The sequence below is a fragment of the Taudactylus pleione genome, unplaced genomic scaffold, assembly GCF_031769625.1.
Source record: "Taudactylus pleione unplaced genomic scaffold, aTauple2 ptg000092l, whole genome shotgun sequence".
NCBI classification, from domain to species: domain Eukaryota; kingdom Metazoa; phylum Chordata; class Amphibia; order Anura; family Myobatrachidae; genus Taudactylus; species Taudactylus pleione.
In genome coordinates this window covers 8,614,580-8,638,617 of record NW_028284494.1, presented here as the reverse complement: position 1 = coordinate 8,638,617, position 24,038 = coordinate 8,614,580, and the positions used below count along the sequence as shown (strand labels likewise).

At 44.8% G+C, this 24,038-nt stretch overlaps 1 protein-coding gene across 3 annotated transcripts in view; it reads right to left on the bottom strand.

The window, feature by feature from the left end:
• The window catches only part of ARL15 (ARF like GTPase 15), a 384,574-nt gene that overhangs the window by 337,151 nt on the left and 23,385 nt on the right, over positions 1-24,038 (bottom strand). For 2 of the 3 annotated variants that reach the window (XM_088469486.1, XM_088469484.1), the window contains exon 2: positions 9,599-9,655. The exons of the other annotated variant lie outside the window; for it this stretch is intronic. In XM_088469486.1, the coding sequence (XP_088325612.1) occupies positions 9,599-9,655 (57 nt within the window). The remainder of the gene's footprint in view (positions 1-9,598; positions 9,656-24,038) is intronic. 3 annotated transcript variants of the gene reach the window in all.

The following is a 24,038-nucleotide window of genomic DNA, read 5'->3' as shown; positions in this document are numbered from 1 at the left end:
AAAGGGAGGCAGATGAACTGATAGTTGCCCAGTACATAGAATCTGAGAGACTTATGATGGCTTTTTATTATGGGGACATGGAAATTGTCGTCCAGGAATACTATTGACGCAAGTACTTATTCCAGCGAGAACGGTTTTCAGTGCCGCCATCCACAATGGGTTTCCTACAAGGAATAGGTGGATATATAATTCTGATCTCTCTTGTGCAAGAGGTACAGTAACAACTGCTCCTGTATCATTCAATTTTTGTAGATTTTCTGTCATTACTTTTTGTTCTATACAATTTTTGGGGTCTTTTTGAAGAACTCACCACAACTCTTTTGGGTGTACATTCGGAGTCTATCTTGTATCCACTGTGAGACAATTTCTAACACCCAAAGCCCTGTCTTCGATTTTACAGGCAAAAGCACCTTATAGATCAAGGGTGGGCAATAAGTGACCTCCCAGCTGTTGTAGAACTACACATCCCAGCATGCCCTGCCACAGTTTTGATAAAATTACCATGCTGAAACTGTTGCAGAGCTTTTAGGGATGTTTAGTTCAACGGCACCTGGTGAGCTCGTTTATTGCCCACCCCTGTTCTAGATAAACCTGCCGGACATGGTCTGCTATACTGGTGTCCTGGCCTGTAACATCTGGCTTCTCTGAAATGTTGTTTAGATGACCTGGGGAAATAAAAGCTGTTTTGTTCTGTCTTGATTTTCCAATGTACATTTTTTGCGTCAAATTTTCAAATTCAATCACTGAACAGAAGAGAATCTTCAAAAGTTAAAGTGTCCAGCCTATTTTTTTTTACATGAGTATCTGTTGCCCATGGCAACCACAGACCTCTTCATGCTACTGCCACATGAGCATTTTGTTCTAGCTGGGAGACACCAGATCCAAGGAGGATTCACAAAGGAACTCAATGCTTTTCTGCATTATTTCTAAGTTCTTTAGTAAAATATTGGCTAGTTATTTTTTCCTCAACATCAGAATGTAGCGTAGCACTCCAGCTCTAGAGACCAAGGCTGTCGTCATGCCAGACCAACCATTTACAGTTGAGATATGTAGTTTTTATTTAACCTCTCCATTTTTATTTTATCAATGAGGGTTTTGAATGAACCCCTATTCTCCAGAGGAATAGCGGTCCTGGAAGTCAGGACCGTCACAGCTTCATCAACTTTAGGGACAGAGCACCATTCTATTAACTTCTCATCCCTAGCAGGATACATTCCCATTACGTCTACCGGAATCGGTATGTTATACAGTCGGATGTCAGCAGTATAACAGACGCCGGAAGGCCGGCATATGGAGATCTGGACAGGGTAAGTATAAAGGCTATCCCTAAGCCCCTCCCCCCCAGGGGTGCCTAAACCTAACCCCCCTAAAACTAACTCTCCCAGGGGGGTGCCTAACCCTAACCTCCCCCCTGGGGTGCCTGACCATAACCCCCCCTTCCCCTAGCCTAACCCCCCCTCCGTGAGACCCTAAACCTAACCCTCCGGGCCGCCCCCCCCCTGCAGGTATCCACTTCTGATGCCCGGCTTACCTACAATCGGTATGCCGGGCGTTAGGATTTCACCGTGGGGCTAATGATAGATGACAGTATTTAGACGCCTATCATTAGTCCCATGACGGGATTTCACTGTCGGGAAGCAGTCGGTCGACATTTCGACCGCCGGCTTCCTGACTACATACCAGTCTACCTACATGTAATTCTTTAATAACCATGGGGAAGATGTATCAAGCAGTATAATAAGGGGAGAAGTGGACCAGTGGAGAAGTTGTCTATAGCAACCAATTAGCTTTGAGGTAACATTTATCAAATGACAAATATATTCTATAAAATGATTGCTAGAAGCTGATTGGTGGCTATGGGCAACTTTTGCATTCTGTTGATGCATCTCCCCCTAGATCCCTTAAATAACTTTATGAATGGTAAAATTTTCTAATCATATTTGGAGTGATCTTCAAATAAAGGATCCTGTTCAATTTCTGACAGTCTGCTGTCACACAAACTGGCAGAACGGATCATGCACCTGCGCAGATTCCCGATAACTGAATCTGAATAAGGCCCTCATTCCTCAAGGAGCACTAACCGTGCATGTTTTCCAGATCTCTTCACAGAATTACAAGTGAAATAATTAGCCCCAACGGTAGATCTTTTAAAATGTGCTAGCTAGCAATGAATACACCTGTCCACAAACTAGGAAAAATGGAAACCATGCACAGTTAGTGCTCCCCGAGGAGTGAGCTTGGGAAACACTACTCTAAGCCAACTATCCTTATAGCACCTTACTGGTTACCTGGCAGATAACGTACTTTGATGCTGGGGCAAGGGATGAGCCTTCCTTTCCTCCCTGCTTGTGGCAATTGAAATGCGCGATGCAGGGAACAAGGTAAAAACTCTCAAACCTACAACACACACCTACACTGTAGCTCTACCTTTAATAGAAGAAAATAAATGTGCTAATCTAACCTGGACGGTGGACGTGAAACTTTAGGATAACCCTGTCTCTACATGCTAGGAAAGGGTTAGTACCCACATGCACATTATGGTATGCATTCGGCATCCCTGCGGTCGGGATGCCGAGGCTTACATTACCGGTGCCAGAATACAGGCGCCGGTCAGAATGGCGGCTCATGCAATGACTGGGCACACGTGGGTCTCAGTCATTCACATGGAGGAAGGATGTGTGTAAACATACCCTTCCTCCTGTCAGTACTGGATCGGGATTTTTCAGGTTTGTTTTTTAACCCCCTGGATGCCTACATGGACCGAAGAGGACGTGAACAACGCATAGGAAGAGGCGAGTATGGATGTGTTTTCCAGGTACCCGTGGATGCTACATGGAGAAGTGGATGTCGAAAACAAATAATTGGGTAAGACAGAATCTGTTTGGCAATCAGGAAAACCTGCACGACGCCATCTTGTGAATGGCAGCAAGACTCCATTTTAGAAAAGAAAGCTTACACAAGCGCCATTTTGTCAAAAATACATAGTACACAATCAACAGTGCAAAATTGACAAAAGTAGCAATTTTGCTACTCACAACGCAAAGCTGCTAAAAAGTAGCACGAACAGCTTTTTAACAATCTTCCCCTAACACCTACCGACGGTGTTTAGCAGACATAAAATAACTTTGCAACACATTAAAATCACCACAGACTTATATTTGAGCAGTAGCAAAGTAGTGGTGTTTTCCCTGCATTCTCATTAACACATATGCGATGTAGCAAAAAGTAGCAAATTAGTGGTGTTTTCCTTGCACTTCATGTTAAACATAGGACAACGCAAAATAGCGATTTAGAAGCACAGCCAGCTTTTTAGTGACTTTTCCCAAACCTATACTGGCATGCTCACACACATACACAGAAGCCTTTCCAACTTAGTGCTGGTCGCTAAGTGCCCCACAGACCCTCAAACGCACAACGCAATTTAGTGTCATTTCTCCCCGCATACACATTTAAAAGCAAGCGCAAAAGGAATGATTATTACTTAGTTTAATCGCAATGTCACCATATAAAGAAATGAATGCTTTCTGTAACTATGGCTTAGTAAATGACAATTGGACCGTGTTTGGTGCCGTACTGATCTACTCTGTTCCCACAGCGTTCCAGTGGCATCGGTGAGAAGATCAGAACATGCGGCTATGAAATATGAATGTTAGAGAGAATAACTTCTTGAAATGTTGTATGCCATAGTTAGATTAGATTTATTATGCAGCGGGAAAGTGGACACAATCAGGCTGTTAGAGGCTGGGTTGTGTCTTTGCACTGACCTATGAATTGTACCGTAACGGAAGAAGCAAGAAGAGGAACCAATGAGAACCTGCCAACGTATTCTATTGTATTGCTTATCCCAGTACGGGTATATATGTGAGTGCTCTGAAACAAGATGCCAGTCTGCGGTGTTCCTGTTATGCTGTTCGACGGAGGTCTCATTATTGATGCCGGTATCTGGTCCCAGAGCGCACGCGTATGTATTGACTGTACCTTATAACCTAATGTTTGTACAATTTATTTTGCGCTCATTGTTAGATCATAGCGTGGTAACATCTGTACTTTTACCTTAATAATAATCTTTAGTGCGTTGGACCGCTATTCAACTGCCTTATAATTAAACACAGCGCTAATTAGCGACATCTTGTGGTTTTAGAAGGTATAGGCAGGTTTTGTCTTAGAGGTTCTAGGCAGGTGAATCTTAGAGGTTTATAGGCAGGAATGTACTAAAAGGTTTATTTACGATTCAACATGGACATGAATGGCTAGAGCGATACTAGGTGAATATGTGTTATAGTGAGCATGTATCTTTCAATAAAATTGTACTGTCATGGTGTGTGTCTTGTCGTTTTTAATATTTCTTTTGCAGTAGAACTACAGGTACCAGCGGGCCCGTAATGCCCCAAATGCTGGTCCTTGTGGTTCTCCAAGTACCAGCATGCGGAGGAGGCTTGCTGGGATCTGTAGTTTTATTTCAAAAGACAATATTTACAGTTCTATCTTTTACACCATGAACCCGGCACCCCCCGGCCAGGGGTACCAGGGATAGCCCCCGGCCATCAGCCCAGGCCTGGGGTTCTCTGGAGAGGGGGAGCTGACTAGCGGTCAGGGGTAATGCCTTGGCCCAGGGGACCCGATGAAAGGGTTCCCCTGGCTGTAGCATTACCCGTTGGAAAGAGTCCAGAGCTGGTTGTGGAAAATACTGGGGATCCCTACTTTTTTTGTCCCCTGTATTTTAAAAACCAGCACAGGCTCTACAAAGCCCGGGCTGGTTATGCTTTTTGGGAGGGGGTGCATGTAATTTTTTATTTATTTTTTGTAAGTATTTTTATATGTACACACAAAAACATGCACGTATCTCATGGGTATGTGCATGTTTCTGTGTTACTCTGAGCTGCTCAGGATAAACTTGTTTTTGTGATTTCTCAGGCAGTGAAGCACTCGCACTCTATTCTATCTTGAGAATGGGAAAACATCTGCATGCGAGATGCTTTTTTGAGAGTCATAGCAAAGCCTGGAAAATGCGAGTTTTACTATAGTCGCACAATATTACATTTGCAAGTGAGTAAAAATGTAAAGTTTAGCGCTAAACTCAAGTTTTTTTTACAAATTTGCAACCTATTACATTTGGCTCCTTGTATTATAAGCAGCCAAAGGCAACATGTACAAGAGTTCGCACGTACATGCTATAGCGCATATTTTATCCAAGAATTCATAGTATATATATTATATATATATATTTTTATTTTTTTTTATTTTTTTTAAAAGGCCAGGTCCCCCAGGACACACTCTGACAAATCAGCAATTGATATTCACTCTCTCACTGCAGAGCAGAGGATGGGGAGGTGACCATGCAGAGTGTGCTCTACCACACTTCCCTCAACATCGGGGCGGGAGGGTTAGGGTAGGGCACTAGAGGGAGGAGGAAAACTCACTGGAACACTGAAACATCGGAGGCCTGAGCTGGAAGTGACAACCACATGACAATACCAGGAGCAGGTAAGTCACTTCTGGGTCATCGGGGACGATATGTCGACATTTTCAAAATAAATAAATAAATAATTAAATAAATAAATAACTAATTAAATAAATATATATATATATATATATATATATATATATATATAGTAAGTCTCCAGGTCCGGCACTCCAGATAATAAAACAAATCCTGCAGGGGTGCCCCAACATAGGGATAAATAGAAGCATGAAGGTGCAGCACTCCCCTCTCAATATATCAAGCAGAGACCAAAGGATCAATAGAACGTTTCAGTACTTTTAGTACTATTTTCAACCATATGGTTGAAGATAGTACTAAAAGTACTGAAAAGTTCTATTGATCCTGTGGTCTCTGCTTGATTTATTGAGAGGGGAGTACTGCACCTTCATGCTTATATATATATATATATATATATATAGATATATACACATACATATACACACATACATATATACATACACATACATATATACGCACATACATACATACATTCATGCAAATGGAAGAATGTATAGAACATAACATATTTGTGAGTGATACAGTGACTTGCACAAGAGAATAGTTTTCCCTTCTTTGCAAAAAAAAAAAATATATATATATATATAATAATTTCAACTACACAAAATAATAATGCAAGTGTGTATAGTGGCAGTGACACTACACATTCTGGACAATAGTGCCTATATATACCCCCCCCCCCTCCCCCCCAGTGCCTAAGCCTAACCTCCTCCTCATTTAGTGCCTACCGTATCCTCCCTCTAGTGCCTCACCCTAACCCCCCTGATACTTACCTTCGGGATGCTGGCGGTCGGGATACTGAAGCCGGGATCTCAATGCTGTCGGTATTCTGGCGCCGGTATTTACACAGTCTGCATCCCACACGCCAGGATGCTGACTACATCCCAGAAAGGTCTATGCGCTATGTATAAAAAGAATGGCAGCTGCTAGCCAGTAAAATCAGTGCGTGTACCTTCTCACTATACATTCTCCTGGTTGGTGCTTTATCTCCGTCCACTATCTCTCGCCAAGGCCTAGTATATAGACCCCTATGTGCACAACCCTCAAACAGTACATAAAAATGTCAAGAAAAAAAAAAAAGAGCCCCAAATGGACCTCGTCATCCCCGCATCACTCACCTAAAAATGCCCCCGACATGCACAAAACATTTTACTTGCCATAAAATGCCTCCTCAAGCTTTCAGATCCCACATGCCACTGAGACCTCCTTACATGCCCATACATGGCACTCACATACAGCTCAACAAAAATCGGAGTCAAATAAGCCCTCCCCCCGGTCTGTCCTCTTAAGAGTAAGCTCTGCCTCCAGAGATTCATGATTTGGGATGCACTCAGACCTCCCCACAGGCAACTCACACCTAGGAATGGCTATTGACTATGAAAACTTTGCTTGTCAAAGGTTTCACACCATCGGACAGAATCCATCAATGGTTTTGCCAACAATGATTGATGACAGCGCAGACTACAGGAGCGGTGTCTAGATGTGCGCAAAGTGAAAAGTACATAAATCTCCACCATTGGATGCAAACAATCAATGGGCATCTCTACTCACACCTTCCCAGGAAGGCCCCCATTCTCTGGCACTCCCCAACTCACTGAAAAAGTCTACTACATGTTCCAAACCGGAGACCAGAGACAGAGAGAGAGACAGAGACACAGAGAGAGACACAGAGAGAGAGAGAGAGACACAGAGAGAGAGAGAGAGAGAGAGACACAGAGAGAGAGAGAGACACAGAGAGAGAGAGAGACACAGAGAGAGAGAGAGAGAGAGACACAGAGAGAGAGAGAGACACAGAGAGAGAGAGAGACACAGAGAGAGAGAGAGACACAGAGAGAGAGAGAGACACAGAGAGAGAGAGAGACACAGAGAGAGAGAGAGACACAGAGAGAGAGAGACACAGAGAGAGAGAGACAGAGACACAGAGAGAGAGAGAGACAGAGACACAGAGAGAGAGAGAGACACAGAGAGAGAGAGAGACACAGAGAGAGAGAGAGACACAGAGAGAGAGAGAGACACAGAGAGAGAGAGAGAGAGAGACACAGAGAGAGAGAGAGACACAGAGAGAGAGAGAGACACAGAGAGAGAGAGAGACACAGAGAGAGAGAGAGACACAGAGAGAGAGAGAGACACAGAGAGAGAGAGAGACACAGAGAGAGAGAGACACAGAGAGAGAGAGACAGAGACACAGAGAGAGAGAGAGACAGAGACACAGAGAGAGAGAGAGACACAGAGAGAGAGAGAGACACAGAGAGAGAGAGAGACACAGAGAGAGAGAGAGACACAGAGAGAGAGAGAGACACAGAGAGAGAGAGAGACACAGAGAGAGAGAGACACAGAGAGAGAGAGACAGAGACACAGAGAGAGAGAGAGACAGAGACACAGAGAGAGAGAGAGACAGAGACACAGAGAGAGAGAGAGACACAGAGAGAGAGAGACAGAGACAGAGAGAACCAATCAGCTCCTTACAAATTTTTCAGTGTCAGGAGCGGATTGGTTGGTACTTTATGTCTCTCCATGGCTTAGTACATGGACCCCTTATTGTCTGCTTTCTTAATAGGTCAGGGTATAAGGCAGGCACAGTAGGGCCAGGGCCTGCAGATGAAGGCTCTCCAAGTCATCTTTTGCCCACAACTGCTGTAATCTGTGGTGGTTTGACAGTGTGGTTACTGTAATACACAGCAAAGTGGTGTAATATCCATAGCTTTCCCAGTATACCGTCTGTAGATGTAAAAGTCTCTCTCTGGAAGGATAAATGAGCTTTGTGAATGCACTTCATATAAAACATTTAATTAGATCAAGACGGCTGACATGTATTCCAAATACAGATAAGTGTCAAATAAAAGGAGAGCCTCACTGAAATGTCATATTTCCCCAACAATTAAAAATATAAGGGGCCACATACACTGGAACTATATGGGTTAAGATTTACTCCCTGCTGCTCCGACATTTAACAGTAACTGATTATCTTGGCTGCCAATCAAATAAGGAGCCTATAGGACAGAAGTGACACCTGGCTCTACTGGAGAGGGACTGGCAAAACATGACATTTAGATGGAGATCTCCTTTAAACACGATTACTAGTAGCATGCAAACAAGACAGGTCAACACGGTGCATGGATGTTTAAAAAAAAGGTGACTTTCGAAAAATGTACTGAAATGCTCAAACATGAATCTCATCCCATGAAGTAGAGGGTGGGCATTCTATTCGGTTGGTTATGGGATCCCGGCAGTCGGTATGCCCGTGGTCAGAATACCGACGCCCAATAGTAAATTGCCTAACCCTCCCCTACCCCACATTTCATGTAGCCTAACCCTCCCCCTACTTATCGGCGGGATCCCCAGCGGTTGGGATTCCGGCGCCGGTATTCTGAGCACCGGCATCCCGGGGATGTTAACCACATCCCTTTCTATTATATAACAAAAAAAGCGGATAAGCGGATTGCTCAAGAGTGTATGTATGTATGCACACACACTGTATATTTATATAATATATATATATATATATATATATATATATATATATATATATATACACACACACACACACACACACATTATATATATATATATATATATATATATATATATACATACATATACATACACACACGCACACTGTATACTATAATTTTTTTTTTTTTAAATCATTGTTTCTATAACCGAGGCTATTTCTGAGACTCTGTGCCTCATAGATTTCACTGAGGCTCAATTCCACGTGAATATGGAAACAGCCCTCCATTCAGAGAATATGAGGAATGTATTTAAAGTGATGCCAGACGAGTCACACAACTGGGCAATCCTTTACAAGACAAATATAAATATATATATATATATATATATATATATATATATATTTTTTTTATTATTTTATTTTTTTTTTTTAAAAATGAATGAAAAAATAATAAAAAAATCAATGCAAAATGCTTTGGACTGAAAACATATCAACGTGATAAATGTAACGGCCACGGCGGTTTACTAGTTACAGAATACTGCATGCTTGTTCGATGAATGGCAAATAAAATTTTCTTTCAAAAATGACAGCATGGAGAATGATACATAACACAACACCACAAGCCGGCTACAGCACAAAGGCCTTACCGTGTAAATGGCAATTCTACAAACTGCGTAAGAGATCTGGAAGCACTCTGATACTGTCTAAAATTAAAACACAAGATAGGGTCACCTCCACATAACCAGATAACTCTAGAGCAAACATTAAAACAGGTGTCTGCACTTCCTATAAGTAACAAAAAATATTTTGAAATACCTGTATATGGAAAGAAAATGGAAAAATTACTAGTAAAGCTTTCAGTAATACAGTATAAATTTACAGTCTACCCAGGTCCTGCACACGAGAGGCCGCCATTGTGAAGGCTGAGACAATATTCATGATGGCAACCTGTCAGTTCACTGGCAAACTGTAACATCACTGTGGAATGAAGTACTAAGCACCAAACGCCTCAGAGGTCACTGGTCGCTAGTGACATAATGGGCCATCTAGAGCTCACAAGATGGCTGCCTAAACTTAGCCCCATTTCTGAACTACAAAAAACAGCCAAAGTGCAAGGCCTTAGCCCTAAAATAGTGCAATGTAAAAATAAACTACAAAACACACCGAAGTACGAAGGTGGTCCCGATCCATTTAAGTCAAAACTAAACTAAAAGCTCGGTACACACTATACAATGTAACAAACGATGCGACAGTTGTTCCAATGTCACTAAATCCCAGTACACACGATATTGAACGTACACACTATGGGCCTGATTCAACAAGGAACGTAGTCGCTTATATGCACGCAATCGGTCGATTAATTCGCACTGAGCATGCAACACGGTGTGCGAGCTAGGTGCTGCGTTAGTAATTGAGAACGCAGCGACCACACAGACCCATGGCAAAGTGATTGACAGGAAGTGCAGTTTGTGGGTGGTGATGGTGGGGGGGGGGGGGTTGATCGGGCAAATGCAGGCGTGCCAGTTAGTTTCTACACCATGCATAAATTATCCACTGCTATACCAGATGCCACCTGAGGTGTCATAGCGTGCGCATAAGTAAGCAATTCCTGAGCAAGGTCTGGGCTTCTCTAACTGTGCGATGTTAGCGATTGGTTCACTATGTTGACCAAGTACACGGATGTGAGTAAGGAGAAGTGGGCGTCCTTATGTCAGGCTGCAATCGCAATGCGAATGCAAACATTAAAATATCACCGCTGATATTAGCAACGCAGTTGCGTGCGTATAAGCAGAATAGGCCCTACAGTATATAATCTACCGAACTACGGCACAATATATTGTGTCGAGAGATTGGTTACAATTAATCATTTCTCCTATACACTACAGGCCCGATTCAGAGATGGACGCAGTTCCAACCACAACTGCTAGCTAGCAAGCTGCATAGGTGCGAATCTGTGTCCAAAAGCACCCACCTCCAAAAAACAGAGACGCCCAACACAGCCATCGCACACAGGAACGCAGCTGCGCACACCGCCCCAGTACACACACACACACAGGTTCACAGACTGTTGCAGTCCTGAGTAGCCCATGGTAACGCAGCATAGCCTGAGTCGCTGGAGCCTCAAGGTACTCGCCCCTAAAACGGCACAACCACATCTGCGTTTTGACGACCACTTCCCTCTAACGCAGGCTTCCTGTCAATCACTCTGCTAAGCCAGGAGGGCTGCATGAGGGAAGTTTGCGCACACACGTTGTGATGTATGTGCAGTCTTTCGATAATCACTCAAAAGAGTAATATATCGGAAGTGTGGGCCTGATTCAGACCCGCTTGCGAGCGGGTCAATGTTTGGCCACTGCGCATGCGCACGCCAGAGCCAGCTCCGACGTGTGCGAGACCCAGCTAGCGACGGCCTCTCTGTCGCTCCGGGTCTCGCACCAAAGGGGGGCGGCTATTGATTTTGATCGACAGCACGCACCGTTTTGGAGGCGGGCAGGAAGGGGGGGGGGGGGTGGCTGGCCAGATGGAGGCGTTTGGGGGCAGCCCCACTGACATCATGAGTAATGTCAGTGGTGAGCTTCCGGCTCTATTAAGAGCCAGAAGCTCATTTGGGCTTGCGGAAACGAGACCCTACCGCAAGGGTCTCGACGCAAGCCCCGATGGTCGAGACTATCGCGACCATCACCTGGCCGCTCGCAATAGCTGTGGGTGGTCACAGCTATGCAAGCGGCCAGGAGGCCGCCCAAAATAAAAAAAGAAAGCCCTGATTCAGAGCGAGCACTCTTTCAGAGCGTCCGGCTCTGAATCAGGGCCTGTGTCCATCTCCCAAACCAGGCCCTATGTGCGGCTGTGCATACACACTACAAGATGTGCATCACATCATTCATTGCATTTACCCGTCTGACATGCAACACACAGGTGGGACCATGCGATGAACAAGGGCCGTGAACAACGGAGAAGTTGCCCATAGCAAGCAATCCGCTTCTAAAGGTGTGTACACACGGTACGATTAAAATGGACGATATGAAGGATAACGATATCGATCATATCGTTACTGTTCATTTTTCGGTGCCCAACGACCAGCGATGCGCGGGTACATATGGATGATATCGTCCATCGACTGTGCATGCAGGCCAACCTGGTCGATGTCGACCAGGTTACTATAGGGACCCGCGATCATTGACTGCGGATCACTATAGTCTTTGGTGAATTGGTGGTGTGCTGGATGATCAATCATCAAGCACACCCAGGAGATCGTACAACGATATCGTTATTGATGGTCCCGTGTGTACGCAACATAACTCATTTATCTAGCACAGTCCATTAAAAAAAAAAAGGACAGCTCGCATGCGGTTGGTTGCTATGGGTAACTTCTCCACTTTATCTTGAAGATTTGATACAACTCCCCCATATTCCAGCCTTCTGTCACTTTGGAACAACCACTGAGGTGAGGTTTTAAACTTTTGCACAGAGCACGTTTGAAGATTTTTCCCACCTCACTGCACCCCTGGGACAGTCTAACGCAGAGGTTCCCAAACGTGATCCTCAAGGCTCCCCAACAGTTCAGGTTTTGGAGACATCCATGGTTGAGCACAGGCAGTTAAATCAATATGACTGAGGTACTAATTAAGTCCCCTGTGCTCAATCAGGGATCTCCTAAAACCTAAAGTGTTTTGGAGCCTTGAGGACCATGTTTGGGAACCTCTGGTCTAACGTGTAGTGGGCAAACTCTGCTAGAACGTACAGGACAGTAGGCAAGCACCTTTATGCAGAACTACTGGGAAAGCTGTCCTTTGCTATTTTCCAGGTACATACCGGCGATATCATCACCGGTATGTAGAGCATCGCCCTAAGTAACAGAAATCAGGTATTAATGATATTTCTATTATTTCTCTGTTAATTCTTAGTAAACCACACAAACAAGTTATTCCATACAACAAACGCTGTAATTTAACACCGAAACCAATAATTTATTTATATATTTTTTTGCAATTTACACTTTGGCTTACTCCTACAAACATAATTTAGTTGATCACAGTGACCGTACAGCAACCGCTCTTCACAAAACTCCAATTCAACGATGGGATGGAAACTTCCATCTTCTGTTTAAAAAACGATCAGATATCTAATCCTCTGAGCGTTTCCTGTGATCACGTGTAAGCTTTCAGGCAGTGTATCGTTAATGGTGCGTACACACGGTACGATATCTATGAACGATAACGTTCAACGATAAATCATTTATATCGTTCATTTTTATGCAGCGAACGACCAACGATGTGCGTTCCTGCATGGACGATAACGATATCTATAGTCGTCCGTACATGCAGGCCAACTTGGACGATTTCATCATGGTTGCATGTTCTGAGATGTGGCAGGATGACTTCACTGAAAGATAACCATCATAGATATCTCTCAGTGTGTACACCCAATATCGTTTGTCCTGCACTACAGAAAAGATCAAGGGAAATCGTTCAGCGATATTGTTGGTTGTGCAGATCGTACTGTGTGTATGCAGCTTAAGTATTTGTACATGCAAGATCTCATGCCAATAAATCAACCACTGAAAAGTAGGCAGAGAATGCCCAGTGCCGAAAGAGGTCTCCTTGAAAGGACCTCTAGTAGCCAAACTAAGGTATCAATAAACACATAAATATCAATGTAAAGGTTACATGTCAGAACGGAACAGCCAAATGCTGCCAACCAAATATACATGCAGGCAGGCCAGGCATGATTGCTTTGTGTGTGTTATTTATTAAACTAACATACAAGTCGAGTTTAACCCTTTCACAGATAAGTGGGGAAGGGGGGGGTAATACTTCCGGGTGGGTCTACATGCACCGATGGTGGGTGGAAATGCTCCAATAAAGTCAATTGGGGAGGTAAAATGGGTTGGTAAAAAACACATAGTAAAAAAATTAATTAAAAAAAAAAAAAAAAGCAGGGACGAATTACAATGGGGGTTAAACGACAGGGTCTCTTTTACCACTAATACCCTTTTCACACCGAGCTTTTGCTGGGTAAACCTGGGTCTTGTCTTGTGTGAAAGTGTCAACCCGGGTCTGCGGCCCTGGTCATTAACAAGGTTGATCCCAGGAGTGGTCCAGATACACTGCGGTTAAAAAGGGGTGATCTGAGTTATTATACCTGGGTTATGCTTACAAGCTGCTCATTGGCGGATCGCATGTAACTTTTAGTGACTATTAGTTTTGCAGGGGAGACACTGGTGCAGTGTGAAAGGGAACGACCCAGGAATAACCCGAGCCAGAGTGCACTGAGAAAGGGGTTTAAGCAGCTGTAACAAGGTTTGAACATGTTCATTATCGAATCCCGGATTTAGGTGTGAAAGGGATTTAATGGGATCTATTGCCTGGGGGAGGTCTATTTTTCAATGGGGGCCTAAGGACATGAGAAAGTGCGAGTCACCCCTTATGGCTGGTACACACCAGACAACATCTAGTGTGTACACTCAATGTCACTGACGATGCACACTCCTACGCATTGTCAGCGACATCGCCCGTCGGACCTGGATGCAGGTCTGACGGGCAACATAGTCAGCAAGGGCAATGCAGCCGAATGGCGAATGTGATGTCGTTCCCAACATCGGCAAGTGTATGCACTTGCCAATGCCAGGATCCCGTCGCACGACAAGTTGGCTGGGTACACATCGTTAAATGTGTACCCAGCTTAAGACATTTTTTTGAATCAAATATTTGAATTCATTTTTACAAATATATTTTAAAACTATATTAAAGTTAATAAAAACGTAAAATTGCTGGACGGTTTTCAGGGGGGGGGGGGGGAATAGTCAGTGAAGTGGTTAAGCCACACCCCTTCCAGGCAAAAAAATGTAGACCTTTTTAGAAGCCAGGAAACAGGGGAGAGATAGGGATGGACATCTGTAGCCCATTATCGAATGATGGAACTGGCTTACGCCATCGAATGTTGCAATGCAATGGTGGTTAACCATCACATCACAAGTATTCAAGGGTAAATTCACCACCATGATTCGCAAATGCGCAGTTACTCTAATTCACATACGCGCAATACAACCAGAATGCGTCTGGAGTAGGCAGAGTCGGATCCTGTCAGTCACTGGAGGAGGAGGAGCTGGACAGGACAACCCCATCCCTGCTTGCTGTCAAAGAAGAGCGAGTGACTGACATGTTTACACTGTGTAACTGGCTCCACCTAAGCTCCGTCTGTCACTGTGTGAAAATGTGGCAGTTGGGGTCAGGGGGGAATGGGCTGGTGTAGGGAGCTGGAGTAGATGGGACTGGGATAGGGACCTGAATTGTGGAAACTGAGCTGGGATAAGGACACAGACTTCTGGGCATGGGGCGAGATGTACTAAGCTTCGGAGAGAGGAAAAGTGGAGATCGATAAAGTTCCAACCAATGAGCTCCTGTCATTTTACACCCTATGTTTGAAAATTGACAGGAGATGATTGGTTGGTACTTTATCTCTTTCCAAGGCTTCGTACATAGACCCAATGGACTGCTGGGGTAGGGTAGGGTAAAGAACTGCATACTGTAACTGGCTGCTGCAGGAGTAAGGGCTGCGCTCTGACTGGCTCTCTGAGACAGTGAGAACCAATCAGAGCTAGCAGCAACCTAGAAACGGGAGGGACCGGAGCAGTCACATCTGAGGCAGACAGAGACAGCCTCCAACAAAGCCCAGATGCCCTGATGCACAAAGCTGCAGCCAGGAAGGAGCCAGGGGCGGCAAAGCTCTCACAATTTAAAAAAAAAAAAAAAAACACAACATTTAACCATCAGAACACCATCAAAATCATTACCATTAGATGGTGGCAAACAAAGCCACAATTTAATGCTAAAAACACTAGCAATGCAAGAAACTCATTGATGGTCTGCAAAATCAATGTCCATCCCGAGAGAGAGTATTTCAAGTGCTCCATCTCCCCAAAACTTGCATCCACAGACTTGGGAGTATCCTCGTTTGAAAGAGGAGGAGATTTCTCTCTTTCAAATGAAGTTATTCTCTGGCAACCAGAAACCATTATAAAGTCCAAGTATATGAGAATATTTCCCCAATCCTGGCTTCGATAAATTCAGGGACACCATTATTTGAAACACGACAGTCCCCTCTCTCAAATGATGTGGCTCCTTAATAGAAAGAATCTGAAAATTAGACATCAATCTGCACTGCGGAAAGAATAGAGCCAGCAAATGGGGTAGAGCGGTTAATGCGCACGATCTCCCCCTGGCCCCCTCTCATGGCCGAATAATAGGAGAGGCAAACAGGGCGGTCGCCCAGGGGCCCCCACAACACCGTAAATACTGACCGGAACCTGGCCACTCTGGACAGTTCCCGGCAGCATAAAACATAGCACACACACTCACTGACGGACCCGACCGTGGCCGACTATGGAAGCCCCACCCCCTTGATGTCATAATGGGGGTGCATGGGTAGGTGGGAGGCCTAATGCAGTGAAGTGCCCGTCACCATCCATAAAAAATCTGATGCTGCAGCTGAAATAGGTAGTGTGTGCACGCTCTCTCCCCCTCCCTCTCTCCTCCTCTATCTTCCTCTGTCTCACGCCCTTCTCCTCTCGTTCTGTGTGTGTGTGTGTGTGTGTGTGTGTGTGTGTGTGTGTGTGTGTATATATATATATATATACACACACATATACACATACATACACTACACATTTTATATATATATATATATATATATATATATATATATATACACATATACACACACACACACACACATAAATATATATATATATATATATATATATATATATATATATATAAACACACACACACACACACACACATCTATCTTCCTATAAACATGGGCGCAACTACCACAGGTGCGAGGGGTGCAGCTGCTATGGGGCCCAGAGCTTAGGGGGCAATCTTCCGTTCAAAGTTATATGTGTTATATACATTTTTTACCATTGGGTGGTACATAGGGGCCCATAAAAACTTTTGCTATGGGGCCTTGAAGCACCCTTGGGGGACTAGGGCACCCCCCCCCCCCTCCCGGGAGGGTTAGGCTTGGAGAAGGGGGGGGGTTAAGGCACCACTGGGGAGAGGTTAGGTTTAGGCACCCCCCCAGGAGAATTAGGTTTAGTGTGCAGGAAGGGGTGTTCGGGTTAGGCACCAAAGGGGGGAGGTGAGGGTTAGGCTCCATTAAGGGAGAGGGGAGGGTCAGTGTGCTTACCAGCCCCAGTCGGGATTTTGATCCATCCGCTGTCAGTATGCGATCATAATCGCATAATCATTAATTTGCAAAAATCTCAAAAAAACTTTACACGTTGTCATTATGTGTGTATGAAATTTTGAGGACAAAAATGAATTTATTCCATTTTGGAATAAGACTGCAACATAACAAAAAGTGAAGCGCTGTGAATACTTTCCGGGTGCATTGTATATAGATAGGAATCTGTATGATCGCATACTGACAGTGGATGGATCAAAATCCCGACTGTGGGTGGAAAAAGTGAAGCGCTGTGAATACTTTCTGGATAAATTGTATATATACCCGCCCACTCAAAACCCTGCATTTGCCCCTGGCAGTGTATTACATCATATCCGCTATGCTGTCAGGAGTCGGTTCCCAGCAGTGTCGCGGACATGATGTAGTATATTGCGACCCTGCCAGATAGTGGAGGGTCCAGAGACAAGGTAAGAAGCATAGTAGTTACTGCGTGAGGCCGTGAAAATTTTATTGATGGGGCACAAACAAGCATTAATCCGACCCTGCCCCCTCTTTTGAAAGAGCGATCCTCTCCTTCAAACAATGTACCTGCTCCAGGCAATAACACCATATACTACGGCAGAGCTCGACAAAGCCAGGTCACCAAGATTTTAATCCTGGCGACTAGGTTTTACATGAGCCAGCCATGTACATTACTAATAAAGCGAATTGTAAAAAAAAAAAATAATAATAATTAGTGTGTGTCCACTCGCATGCCACATTCAGTGCGACTCCGCCTCCTCTGTTCTGCCCGCAAAACCATCTGCCAAGTGAGTGCCCTAGCTGGGGTCCGGTCTTTCTCTCCCTGCCAAAGCAGCAATGCTGGCACAATGAATGAGTGTGATCCCAGAGAAAGCTGAACACTCTCCGGCCCCAGAGCAGGAGCAGCTTGTTGATCAAATCCTGCAAAGAAGGGACATCATAACAGAACATGATGCTCAGTTATAATAATCGTCTGCTGAAGCTCCTCAGCTAGGTCCTCTACTACGCAGAGAGTCTTCACTGTTTTGCCTGCCCCCTGTTGATTCGTTTTCTACACTGACAGCCTCCTCTAGGGGTCTATTTACTAAGCAGTGTTAGGAGACATAGTGAGAAGTGATAAGAAAGTGATAAGGTGCCAGCCAATCAACTCCCAACTGTCATCTCATGCTGTGTTTGAAAAATGACAGTTAGGAGCTGATTGGCTGGCACCTTATCACTTTTCACTCTGTACCTAACACTGCTTAGTAAATAGACTCCCTAGTGTTATTGCCATCAAGGGGTACTACTCTCTTCTCCAGTTTTTCTTTGGGTGGGAAGCTGTACTATACCTCCCAACTGTCCTGCTTCTGGCAAAACAGTCCCACTGTTCAGGTACTGTCCCGCCTTCCCACACGCCAGCCGCAGTGTGCCGTGGTGGTGGTGAGGGAGAGAGTTGGGCAAAATCACTCACACCAATGCTATGCATAGCAGAGCAGCAGGTGAACATCCGCCGTGCCCATACAGATAGCATCTCTTCGTTGTGCGGGGAGAGCCTGGGGACAGGAGTGCTGGGCGCACACCTAGTGTGATGACAATGGGGATGTGCCGCAAGGCCACGTCCATGCACGGTCCTACTGTGTGGCATAATATGAATTGGGGATACTACTGCATGACATTTTTTAATTGGGGGAAAGTATGGGCATGTGCCAAAATCTCATGATCATTGAAGAGGAATGTGTGGTGGTCTGATGGCATGTGGGGAGGTTGAGGGGCACTGATGTGTGATGGTCTATACAGTTTTTCATATATTTTGGTTGGGGACAATGATCTTGCTCCTAAAATTTTTAGCTGGCACCTAGATTTTACAAATATTTGTTAAGCCCTGTACTACAGAAAGCATTAGGAAATCCGATTGTCCCCCATCCTGGCATCAATAAACACAAGGTCACTCATTTTAGGAGTTCCCTTCAAACACTTAAAAAAATTAAATAAAAAAGGTATCTTTTTCAAGTGCAGATTTTATTTTATTTTTAGCTTACGTTGTTGCAATTTTAATAAAAAATAAACAAAATTCTGCCAAATTTTGGATAGATTGCTTATTACTCCCGACACAGCCATGACAAACGAATGCTATTTTCTGGAAAGCCAGTCTGAAAAAAAAAAAAGTGTGGGTACTGCATACATTTTTTTTTTTTTTTAATTGATATTGGATGTTGGAATATGACCAGAGCAAAAAGTGCCAAAGTCGGCTCAGCAGCGGAAGGGTTAAAAGGTGAACCTACCCGTTTGGTTTTTAGGTTTATTAGATTGAGATCAGTAAGTCCCTGCACCAATTTACAACCATGAGCAGCCTTTACACCATATACCAGTTAGCAGTGGCATAACGGACACTGCAGACCTTAGAATTACAACCATCTCTGTGGAGCAATTCAATTGTTTTATCACACCAGGGCTCCCATTTATTAACGAGTTTTATCACCAAAACGAGTGATAAATTTCACTGTGTATGACAAATGGTGCTCCAGCCAATCAGCTCCCATCTGTCATTTTTCCAACAGTTGACAGTTGGGTGCGAATTGGTTGGAGCACCATTTACAGTGAAATTTATCACTCGTTTTGGTGATAATAAGTGAGGTCCCTGATCTCCTGTCTAAGGTGACCGGAGATCGGGGTGCGATATTCAATTGATTTTGGGCGCCCGTGCTTCATCTTACATGCGCGTCCAAAGAAACAGGGCTTAGCTATGTAAAGCAGCTAAACCAGTCTAAAGTCCTGGTTAGGGTGCAAAAACCAGGACCTATCGCATATTTATGCTCGCCACCACAGGAGGGTATGAGCAGATATATTGGAGACCGTCGCACCCGGACGGAGCTACATTGCTCTGTCGGACGCCCAGTAGTTAAAGCCGCCGGCGCAAACAATTGAATCCCCCCTTTGGATGAGTGTGTAGAAGAGGTTGCCTCATCTCCCATTTACTTCTGAGACGGTCAACGCAACTGGGTGGTGGGCGAAAGAATGGGTGGTGGGTGGAATCTACCTGTAACTACAAACACGTACAGAGGGCAAGATTCAGAGCCGGACGCTCTGACAAGAGCGCTCGCTCTGAATCAGGGCCCTCCTACCTAAAATTGGAGCGGCCTCCTGGCCGCTCGCATAGCTGTGGGTGACCACCCACAGCTTATGCGAGCAGCCAAAAAGATGGTCGCGATGGTCAACAACATCGCTACCATCGGGCTTGCGACGAGACCCTGCGGTAGGGTCTCGCTGCCGCAAGCCCAGGAGTGCTTTTGGCTCTATCAGAGCCAAAAGCACTCCCACTGACCTCACTAGTGAGGTCAGTGGGGCCGGACCCAGACGGTAGGCGTTCCCTACCCCATCGACAGCACGCCCCCTTTGGAGCGAGACCCATAGTGACGGCTGGCCGTCGCTATGCGGGTCTCGCGCATGCGCACGACGGAGCTCCCCCCGTCGTGCCCATGCGCACTAGGGCACCATCGACCCGCTTGCGAGCGGGTCTGAATCAGGCCCAGAGTTCCTAAATTTTAACAGGATAGCATGTCCTGCATAACTTTGTCAAGCTGACAGAACCGGGATGTGCCGACTGGATGCTCGCTAGTAAAATGCGTCAAGACCACGGCACTTGTCTGTACACAATAGGCCAAATTTTACATTTGACATCAGCTGTGTGAAGACATTATCTCATGTTTAGGGTTCACTAAACCAATGCAACAGTAACTTGGAAATCAAATACAAACACTCTATTCTGTCATGTGACAAAATGATCAAATGTTTATCCACATGACCTTCATGAGAAACGTTTAGCTGTCAGAACATGTGAGATTTAATGACAAGGAACTGTGCAGGGCGCTATCTTACACGAATATTACCAGTGAAAAGGTTTAGCAATATATATCTAGTTGAAAAATCAAAATCCGTAAATATTTAATTGCACATGCATTTAGTTTTATGGAGACGTAATAAAAATGTAGCTATATGTCAAAAGGCAGAATAATTAAGATATAAGAAAGCTCTGTGTATATACCCTGGGAATAACAACATGCAGCCGTAAGCATACGGTTTATATATCTCCAAATATACAGCTGAGATATTGTGCCAACTCAACATTAAGGGGCATATCCAATTGCGTTCGGGATTTTGAGAAACCCCGCGGCGCGAGGTTTTTACCGCAGCCGCAAGGTTTTGCTATCCAATAAGGTGAAGGCATGAAAATGGGAAGTGGCGATTTCTATATAAATCACAGCGTCTTTTCTCGCACCTCCAGAGGAAGTCTGATTTTTCCTAAAATTGTTAAGTTTATGAAAAATCAGCGGTACTTGCTCTGGAACGCTAGCAGCAGCGCCCCCAGAGGACTAATTAAGCTATTGGAAGTTTCCAATTAGCTTAATTACACACCTTCTGCATCCAGCGTCGGCTCTTGTACAGGAGGGCGAATATGTGAGCGTTTGTAAGTGTGTATGAGTGTGTGTGAGCATAAGTGTGCGTGTGTGAGTGACCCCTCTCCCGCGTGAGTTACACCCCCTGTACTGGGCACGATGAGAACTACATCTCCCAGTATCCCTTTATATTTTGACATGTTCAGTAAAGGCAATACTTGCAATGTTATGTGACAGCCTTCGCAAAATCTAAATGAATGTGAAGTACTCAGAGAAAAACCTCCACCCCAAGAGGATGGCCAGAAAAAACAGTGATCGTTATAATTGACAGACAGAAATAAAAGACAGTGTCAATACAGCAGCTAGCAAACAGTCACATACAATACATATGTATGTAATAAAATTACAATCGACTCTAAATCAACTACAAAAACACAAAGGAATGGTAGGATTATAGAGTGCTATATACCGTAAGGGAGAGGTATAAAGGGAGACTGACCCGAACCCTCCTGAGACCAGCAGCTACAGGGCACACTGAGCGTGGACCATGAGCGTCTCATATACATGCATTTTTATGACTTGAAGGGTAGGCAGAGCAACCCAGACATGCTAAACCCTTCATAGGGACTGCGTCTGGGTCGGAGCGCCTACCTCCCCTAAGCTGCATTAACCAGCCAGATACGCTGGCCTCGTGGCAGCAGAAGCGTTTGCTGCCGATGCCCGGCATCAGAAGATAGTGAGGTAGTGAGGAAGCGAACAATCCCGGGCCCTGACAGCAGCAGCTCCTGATGCGCCTCTGACACCAGAAGCAAGGACTGCCACACACGATTCCCCCGTAAGCGAACAATCGCCTTAACTAACATTTCCGTACATCCGATTGTAGTCCAGGTCGCAGCATTGCGGCTAGCAAGCTTAGCCGCAACCCGCCAAAATCACCAGCCCAGTTCCTGGTGTTGCAGCCCGGCGGAGGTAGATGGAGTCGCAGTATATGTGTCTTAATTCAGACGCTTGGTACTGCCAACCCAAAAACATAAAATAATATAAAAAATAAAATAAAAGCTTAGGACTGCCAGAGCACTCCCCTGTTACATAGGTGCGTCTTGATCCTGCCGCACCAAACAAACAACTGAAGTCCTACGACTAGGAGCGGGGAATATATGGAGGAGGACTCAGAGGCATCCTGGGAGCTGAAGCTTTAACTGTTTGGCGCCTGGTCTCCAACCATAATATCCCCATGGTATCCCTGTGGATCCCTATGGACCCTGAAGAAAAAAAAAATGTTCACAGCAGTCTGAGGGCCTGATTCAGAGATGGACGGTATTGCACAACCACTAGTGCAACGAAATGTAAATGCAGCAGGAGATGTCTATAGGAATAAGACACATTCTACATTGCATTTGAGATCAGAGTGTAATATGCACTGCCTCAGATAACCATTGCGACCATGGTGGCTGCTTTGGTGTGCAGCCAAGCTGCATAAGCTGAGACTTACTCTGCCTGGCCGACGGAAATTGACAGCCATGGTCTAGGAAGTCTGCGTCCGCCGACGCAGAGCCTGGGCTCAATAAGCCCCTGTTTTGGAAAACAGTTTCGGTCGCCGTTCCCCATATGCCAGAGCATGTTAAAACTAGGGATGTGCAGGCTCGGATTTGGCGGGAAAATACGAACTAATCCGAGCCTGCACATTCCTAGTTAAAACACGTGGAGCTAAGGGGGGGTCTGCAAACGAGCTTGCAGGACCTTTTCTGCACAGAATGGGCCCTGCACAGACCCACAAATATCGGAGATGTACGCTAACCATTGGGTTGCTCTACTAAGCAGTTTTATGATGCACGGGAAAAACACACCTTCTTCGAACGCTGTGTGACAGCAAACTATCTATGCAAGATGGGTGAAACTTGCAAAACCATTTTAGGATAGACCAAGGTCAATGTTCCCCCGCTCCCTTTTAACTCCCACAGCATGGTTTAATTTTTACAAGTACAGTCTCGTTATTTAATAGCCACACCTCATATAGAATGAATGGACCATATAAAGAAATTGCATCCGTTTGTGAAGATAGGACCTTATGGAACAACAAGGGACCCTGTAAGTCTTTAGCAGGTAAGTAAATGGTAACTTGTATATAACTGTCCTTTGCTATTCTAAATAAATCCTGGCCAATGAATGTGTGCACACAGTTGACGGTCCGAGGACTCTTTGCTCAATTGCACAGTCAGACGAATGTCCACTTTGATAGAAAAAATGGTGCCCTTAGGATCAGAACTGCAGGACAGAGGATACCTTGGAAATGGCAAATAAGGTTCTGATGGTCTCGAGGTAGAGGCAGTCCTCAGGTAGATAGGAAAACTCTTAATGTGTTTTGTCACCTATGGAGACTTCATCAGATATAGGTGGGTGTGTTGCCAATATGGCTTTATCATACCTCCCAACTGTCCTGCTTCCAGTAGGACAGTATCGTTTTTCTGGGACTGTCCGGCTCGCGGGCCGCAGTGTCCCGCAGTGG